Source organism: Tamandua tetradactyla, chromosome 2 (genome assembly GCF_023851605.1).
Source record: "Tamandua tetradactyla isolate mTamTet1 chromosome 2, mTamTet1.pri, whole genome shotgun sequence".
Classification (NCBI taxonomy): Eukaryota; Metazoa; Chordata; class Mammalia; order Pilosa; family Myrmecophagidae; genus Tamandua; species Tamandua tetradactyla.
The window spans coordinates 75,479,717-75,488,435 of NC_135328.1; the positions used below are offsets into that span (position 1 = coordinate 75,479,717).

At 38.6% G+C, this 8,719-nt stretch overlaps 1 protein-coding gene across 1 annotated transcript; it reads right to left on the minus strand.

The window, feature by feature from the left end:
- Positions 1-2,921: 2,921 nt before the first annotated feature.
- On the minus strand, positions 2,922-3,482 carry LOC143656655 (interferon omega-1-like). Its single transcript, XM_077128611.1, has one exon. The coding sequence runs from the start codon at positions 3,480-3,482 to the stop codon at positions 2,922-2,924; it is 561 nt and encodes a 186-aa protein (XP_076984726.1).
- Between the last annotated feature and the right edge of the window lie 5,237 nt (positions 3,483-8,719).

Below are 8,719 nucleotides of genomic sequence, written 5' to 3' on the forward strand. Positions count from 1 at the left end.
AGACACGGGTTCATTTCCTTGTGCCTGCGTATGTAAAAAAAAAATAAAAATAAAACAACGAAAAAAATTGGGAAATAGTATTTAAAGGATAAATTAGTGATTAGCAAATATCATCACGTATTAGACTACAACAACTTATTCTTTACTGCCTGTTAGTATATAATAATGGCTATCATTTACTGTGCATCTACTATATACAAGATCAACAAACTACATGCTACTAAGCACTATCCTTCACAGCCAACAAATATTTCCCGAAGTCCATATTCTTTTCAGTGTGAAATAATTAAAATTTACATTAGTAGACTAATTCATCATGAGTAAGAATATTGATCTTAAAAAATAAGAGATTGGTTACCAATTCTTGTCTGTAATATTGTTTTCACAGCTGAAATTTTGAAATTATGCTTTTGCCCCTGTTAAAATTATGTTATGAATCACTGTCCATTTGCTCATGGAAGGAAGAGAATATAATTAACTTGTTCTTCAAAGGATCAAGCCAAAGCATGCAGGGCATGGTAAGCTTTCCATTTGCATTCATACACATATATATTCATAACCTGAAAGCATAACAGAATGAGATAAAAATAGATATCTAAGAAGTAAAAATAGCAAGGAAACTAAAAACATAACAGCAGAATTAGAACTGAAATGTAAGAGAAAAATAATAGAAATTACAGACCAGAAATGATGTCCTCTTATGAAAGACAAATTTGACCGATTCTCTATATGAAGAAAAGCAATTAAAAAATGGAAAGGATGATAGAAATAAGGTGCAATGGAAATTAATGAGTGGAGTTCCTGATAAGAGAGTAGGTACTCTTGAAGAATAAATAAGAATAGTTGCAAAAGAATCAATATTTAAAGATGTAGTGAAAGATCATTTCTCAAATTTGATTAGAGACCTGAGGCAGTGGATGAGCAGAGACCAGCAGGACAAGACCTGGTGGCAAAGGCTGTGAAGTATCTCCACTGCCCAGTGGGACTCTAGGTGCTCTAACCACTGTGTACAAGTCCCCTAAGAGGCTGACTTGCAGCTGTAAGACGTTTTTCCCCAGTAACCAGGTTCATCTCATAAAATAAAAGCCCTCATTCTCATGTGATTGTTTAGACACTGCCCAAAGGTCCCCATAAATGGAGAGAGCAGCAGAGTGGGGTGGATTTCTTCCCTTGGAAATTATTCTTTTATGCTCCAGCTGTGACCTGTCCTTGCTTGCTGCCGTCAGGAGGAGGAGAATGGAGACAGTGTATGTCTTACTGACTCTCTGCCTGTGAGTTTTACCTTGTACTGGGTGACCCTTGTAACATTTGACCTTTTGATAGCTATTGACAGCTATCAAAAGGGCTCAAACTGTGTTAGGGCAACATAATAAAAAGAGTTACACTTTTTCCTTTAAAGAACAATTTTACATGCAATCTGATAGGGACAGTTCATGCATAAGAGGGAATCAATCCAAGATTATTAATTGTATTGCTGTCTTGCATCCAATTCAACCTCAAGTACTAGCGCAGAAAAAAATCTTTCCATCCTTGTTCAGCAAGCTAACAGATTTGTTAGCTTAAAAGTGCTGTTTGGGTGGGGAAGTTACTGGCCTTTCTTGTTCTAAGTGTGAAGTTTCATTACAGTTATCCTGTTTTCCATCCACTTTGGAATATTAGGAATTGAAAGGTGGTTATATTTGGTTTACCCGATGTTCTCAGAATTTACAAAGTGTGTGAAAATCCTCTAGAAATCTTGAGCAGGGCCCTAGCTTTAGGGACCCAGTGAGACATCTCTGAGTAAAAACATCAGGGACCTTTTGGTTGGTTATGATACACTTGCAGTATATTATTACAAGTATGTGGGAATAAGAATCTTTGTGGATGATAGACAAATAATAATTACGATGCATATGCAATCAGTTGGTTTTGCCTTTGTGTTTTCTCTTCCGCATTACTCTGGTAACAAATCTTTCTTCCATGGAGGAAATATTAACCATGTGGGAAAGAAAGACCTGCTCCACAGTCCTGAGTTTCAAGGATGGGCAAGTCAAGAAATCTGAATCTTTAGCAGGCATTGTTCTTGAATATCAAAGAGAACTCGTTCCACCTGGATGGCTAAGGCAGTGGAATCTGAGTCTAGGATTCTTTGTGACCATTTGTCAATGGTGTACAAGATGTATTAAAGGATGGGGAAAAAGACACATCCTCATGGATTGTGTTTGAGCCTGTTAGATCCCATTGGCATTCCCGCAGCAGCCAATGGTTTGCTCTTGCCATGAGACTCACTGCTAAGGCATCTTTTGCTTTTCCTGTAGGGCTCAGATCCCAAATGTAATGAATTTTATAAATACTTTTGTACATCCATGCCCTTTGTTTGTGTAAGCTCTAGTGGGTCAGTGAGCACTCACCTCTTTCTCAAGGTTCTAGCTCAGAGGTCATTGAATGAATGAATGAATGAATGAATGAATCCACTGCACTGGATTGTTTCCTATTTATATTGCAGAATTAGTACCTCAAGGAAATTTCCTTTTTTTTTGAAACAGCAGAAACCAGAAACGTCTTAAAATAAATTTAATAAGAATTTATTAAACTTCTAAAACAGTAAATAAGACATTCATTATAAAGCAAAGGTGAGCATATTTATATAAAAAGAACACATAAATAGAAAAAGAATAAAAATGATAAATTTGTTGAAATGCTCAAATAAATAAATAAATAAATAAATAAATATTTTCTGAAATAAAGTTCAATCACAGGTCACTAGATAGTTTATTTGACAGATCCTGAAAATATTGTTCCTATGTATGCTTCATAATGTTGATAAAAATTGCTAATTTTGAATCCAATTATTTTATAGATGAAGCAATGAATATCGCCTTTGAAATGACTGGAACATAAGTCTGAGCTTGGATGTTCATCTCTGGGAATCAGTTTCTTTCCTAATTGATGAGTTTTGTGAGCTTGTGAATGAAGAGAAGCCATCTCCTGATTTCCACTCTGACAACCTCCCAGGCACAGTGACTGTTTTTCTTCTCTTGCAGATAGAGATGGATTCTCTGGAAGTATCTCCTCACAGCCAGTGTGGGGTCCTCCATTCCCAGGAGAGATTGTTCTCCTCCCATCTCCTGCAGCAAACAGGTCTCAAGGTCCTCCAGCTGGCGGTGAAGTCCTGAGAGGAGTTGTTCCAGGAGGGTCATGTTCCAAACAGCAGAGGAGGCCTCTGTGTGGAAGAGGTTGAAGATCTGCTGGAGCATCTCGTGGACGACAGACAGGGCCTGGGCCTTCTGGACCCGGCTGGCCTCCACCATCTCCTGGGGGAATCTGAAGTCAGTCCTGTCCTTCAGGCAGGAGAGAAGGGAGACCTTCCCCATTTGTCCCAACACTGTGAGGGTCTCCTGCTTTCCCATGTCAAGGCTCTGAGGCAGGTCACAGCTGAAGGAGCCGATGGGGCTGGAGAAGATCATCACCAACACCACCAGTGAAGGGACTGAAAAAGCCATTGGTGAGTTCCAAGGAGACCCTATTCTGGTTGAAATGGGGGACTGTGAGCTTCGAAAAATGTTCTCTGAGGACCTTTTTCCATGTGTGCCATTTAAATAATGAAGACAAGCATTTTCATTTTCTGAAACTCCCTCAGATATTTCTATTCCCCATTTTGGAATTGCCCGTCTCCTCAGGGGCCTGAGAAGATGTTTCAGTTCTAATTCTTTCTGTATTTCTACATTGGAAGTTCATTTTACACTTTATAATCTTAGAATTTCCAATCCAGTGGGATGCTCACATTTTAATAAACATCAATTTTTAATAGACAGAGTTATCTGTGTCCATTTTTCCATGTTCAGAAGAACTTTGAAGAAATCATTCCTATGCTTTTTAAAAACCTTTTTTTCCCCCACTCTAGAGATCATTCATGAAAATGCTGAGATAGTAATCAGGTATGAAAGATATGTCCTTTATGTGCCTAGATATATTTGTGTTTTTCTGTCTTATCTTCAATACCAGGCACTTGGTAATCTAAAACAAAAGGGCCCCTTAGACTTCCTTCCACCCACCGGAGCTTTCACCTGGTTCATGCTGGTATAGATGATGAAAGGATGTAGATCTCAGAACAAGAGAACATGGTTCATCCTTAACCCATTTTCTAGCTGAGTATCTTTGCCCCCACTTAAGTGGATAATGAAGCCACGCAAAGGGGAATTAGTTGTGTATGCATGTGTTTGAATGTGTCTGTGTGTGTATGCACAGTTGTGTTCTTTGGAAGGATGGAGAGACTTGGATAATTGTTTCCAATTTCACAGAGATACACTCAAGTGCACCATTATTGTGACCTTCCTTAAAGCATCCCTCATCTCACCTGTATTTCCACAAATGTAGTCCACCCTCTCTTCATGGCCTAGACTTTTAATTTTTCATTTAGTGTTCTTACAACACCTACACATTTTTTAGAGTCATTCCCTGAAAATAGGGAACATGTCAGCCTACCTTTCACAGAACCCTTGATACCATCCTGTATTTCGTGATGATAGATGTGGGGAGTGGAATTTTGGTTCTTATGAGTCTGTGTTATTTAATCTCCCAAATTTCCTCCTCTTAATTTAAGCATCACCATATAGTTTATATATATATGAATGGCTCAGAATGGTCAATAGTGACATACGCTTTTTTCAGTTGTATACTAAGTCTGATAGCCTCCTCTCTTCATAAGGGAAGATTTCTCTATCATTATAAATTCATATATTATAAATAGCTTTATGACAGTCCGGTTGCCAAATCTGATTTTCTTTATTCTACTTAATTGAGATAGTACTGAACCGCCCATCATTGTACTGAGCTCAGGCTATACCGAGATGGTTAACCTGCCCTCAAAATGAGCACAGGGCAACAATTAATAACGTTGAGATGCTTATGCGGTTAGAATGTGTGCACTGTGCTCTTTTGTTGCACATGGCAGAGATGCTGTGCAGCCCAATCCATTTTCCTAGCTGCATCAAAATAATGACAAATTAACCCATTTATTCTTTCACATATTTTACATAATTAAAAAAATGTTCCCTCTTCTTTGGTATTAGTCTTTGCACTGATTAAATGTTTCCTAATGCCCCTTTAATGTTTCTAATTTCACTTTGAGGTTTGTTGCAAAAAAGAGAAGAGAAAATGGAATGGGAAAATAATATTCTCTGAATGATTTTCAAGGTATCAGGTAGTTGGCTCACATTTAATTTCTAGAAAATAAAAGGAAGCTGTCATGGAAAAGTAATGCACAAAGGCAAAAGGAAAGCAAATGCTGAAAATTAAAAAAGAGGAAGTGACATCTCCCCTCCTGAAAAGACAACATGACGCAGCTGATGACACCACCACGATTCTGGGGTGTTACACAGAATAACAGGTTTCAACGCAGCAGGTGGATGAGACTGCTAAAACCACAGACAGCTCCAGAAGGAGGGCAGTTGGATCTTTAAAAGGGACTGTTACTTCAAAGGCTAGTTTTCACCTTTGAAGGATCAGGGAATTTTTTCTTTCTTACTTATCTTTCTTCCCATTTCTTAACCCTCTGTTTTCATCCACCCCTCCTCCATCTTCCTCACTTTCCCACCTTCCCTCCATCTCTCCCTCTCCTTCCCTCTCTCTCTCTCTCTCTCTCCTTCTCCCTGTTTTATTTTTCCACTGACCACAAAGATGATCCAGCCCCTCGAGCTTAGTCTCACCAACTGATATTCCACAAAGAGTGGCTTGTGCACTGAATGGCCATTTAATTAACGTGAGACAGGTCAGATATCTCAGGAGCTAGTAGATGTTACGCATTTACCCTGGGCATTATTTCCATACACATATTCAAGTTCACCCGAAGATGAAATTACTAATAAAAGTCGTTTTGTTTTGTTTTTTCATGAGCTGAGAACTAAAAGCATGGAGGCAGGTCATCACTGGGAAACATTCATCTCACTTCCATACCCGGCTGGGCTGCTTTTCTCCATTACGGATGTGGCTAAAAGGTCTTGTGTTACTTTCTTCCAGATGTTGTTATAAGGACATCGCACAACCATCCACAGGGCATCCGGACGCAGGAGGAATGATGGTCATTTCCGTGTAACAGGAGTGAGGGGGCAAAGGTCTCACAGCCAGGATGAACTAGAGCTGTGACCTGAACCCGGGATGCCTAGCTCAGGAGTTTGCTGCCACAACCGTAAGAGGGAAAGACCACTGAATAAGGCATTTCCCTGCCATATATAAACACTAGCATTTTTCTATTTACTGGAAGCATCTTCCTTTCTTTCTAGATAGACCAGAATCCTTTTGGATAGAATAGGGCTTGCTTAACACCTACTGATTTCCAAGTCTGCCTTTCAAAGAAATCATGCTACCCTTGGTCTCAAATGAGTCTCTGAAACTGCCCTTTCCCACATGAGATATTTTCCGAAATTAACAAGAAGTTTAAAGTATCCATTTTATATTTGTTCTTATTATCTTTGTTTTCAGAATCCTTCATATTTCCAACAGAGTTCTTTAATGCTAGGTTACACACACTTTGGAATGTTTACTCCTTTTTGTACTTGCTGAAGGGCAGAGACTCCTGTGTCTGCTCCTGTGACAGACACTGCTCTAGAATCTAGGGACAGTGTTACTGCCCTCAGGGAGCTCACAGTCCAGTGAGAGGTCAGAAGTCCAACGATTAGTTGGGGTGATGACTTCATTACCAGTGTGCAGAGAGCAGCTAAAGGCTTAAGGCTCAAGAGTTTAGGTGGAGGGCGGACCATGTAGGTTTAGCCACCATTTATCGAACAAATCATGACTTTTGCCCAGCTCAGTACCCTCTCTAAATTTTCTATTTCTCCATCTATGAAATACAAATGACTCTGATTATTATATATCAAAGGAAACCTCTGAAGACTCAGTGAAATTACGAAATATTTTGTTGAGAGCCTGTATATAAGGAAATATGGCCATTAATATTAGTAGTGTAAAAATAAAACCTTTACAAGAGCAATGAGGTGATGTCATAATAAGCTTTGGGTATCATTGCAGCCCCCAAATCCCCTTTCTGTGACATTGTCTAGACTTTTCTTCCCAGAACAATCAAGTAAGTGTGAGAAAAAATGTTTTAAAGCTGTGGTGGATACTGTATCGGCATTTCTTCCTTTGGAATTCCCCATCTCTACTCAGGTTGATAAATTTGATTTTTAAATTGAATTCAGAAACACATGCACAAAAGCAGAAAGGGAGACTAAAGGGATAAAATAGAAAATCTCAGAAAATGAAAGTTTTGTGTGCTATGAGCACCTAGTGTTTCGACCATGAAATAGTGCATATGTTTATCATTTTTATATTCTCTGCTATTTTATCAATATGTAATGTCCTTCTTTTTAGTAATACTTTTGTCATAAACCTATTATTTTTTATTTTAATACATCCATCTCAGCTCTCTTTTCCTTACTGTTTGTATGGAATATCCTTTTCTATCTTTTAACTCTCAACCTATTTGCATCCTTGGGTCTAAGTCTTACAGATAGTGGTTGGATAGTTGGATCAGAATTTTGTTGTTGTTGTCTTGTATTCATTCTTCCAAATTTGTCTGTTAATTGGGAAGGTTATTTCCCTTATATTGATAATAATTACTGATAAGAAAGGATTTCCCTCTGCCATATTGCTATTTTTTTCTGTATGTCATATTTTTTATTTTTCAATTTCTATAATACTGCCTTCTTTTGAGGTTAATTGATTCTTTTTAGTGAATGATTTTAGCTCACTTTTCATTTCATTTTCTGTATACTTTTTTCTTTTATATTGATATTTTCTTGGTTGTTCTGAAGATGAGCACACAGGTATTATGAACAGTTTGTACACAATTTTTAATGTATGTACCGAAAATCCAAAAATCCATTTACTTGTAATTCTTTTCTAAAGTTATTCCTTTGACTCTCCAGCTTAAAAGTTGGAGGAGAGCTTTCCCTATGAAGATTACCAAGTACACTATCTTCAAATATTAATAAGCTGTTATAAGTCCCACTAGTTCACAATTTAATATCATACATACCACATACATTTCCAATCTTTCCCAGTGTGGTAGTTAGGTTCAGATGTCAACTGGGCCAGGTGAAGGTGCCTGGTTCTGTTGCTGTGGACATGAGCCAATGGCATGTGAACTCATGTGAACACCCAGCATAAAACAAAGTTTTTAGGGAAACTGTACTACACGACTAAGGATGCTGCAGCATGCACACAGTTCTGACAGGGAGAGCCAAGATAAGTGTTCTAGTTTGCTAGCTGCCAGAATGCAACATACCAGAGATGGATTGGCTTTAAATAAAAGGTGATTTATTTATTGGTTCCTCAGAGGAAAGGCAGCTAACTTTGAACTGAGGTTCTTTCTTATGTGGGAAGGGACAGGTGATCTCTGCAGGCCTTCTCTCCAGGTCTCTGGGTTCCAATGACTTTCCCTGGGGTGATTTCTTTCTAAATCTCCAAGGGCCTGGTCTGAGCTATGAGTGCTGAGATGAGGTATGCTGAGCTGCTTGGGCTGTGCTATGTTGAATCTCTCATTTAAGCACCACCCAATTAAATCAAACATCATTCATTGCAGCAGGCACGCCTTCTAGCTGACTGCAGATGTAATGAGCAACAGATGAGGTTCATGTACCATTGTATCATGTCCACAGCAACAGAACTGGGTGCTTTCACTTGGCCAAGTTGACAACTGAATGTAACAACCACAATTAGGGAGCAGTTTTAAGAGGCAAAA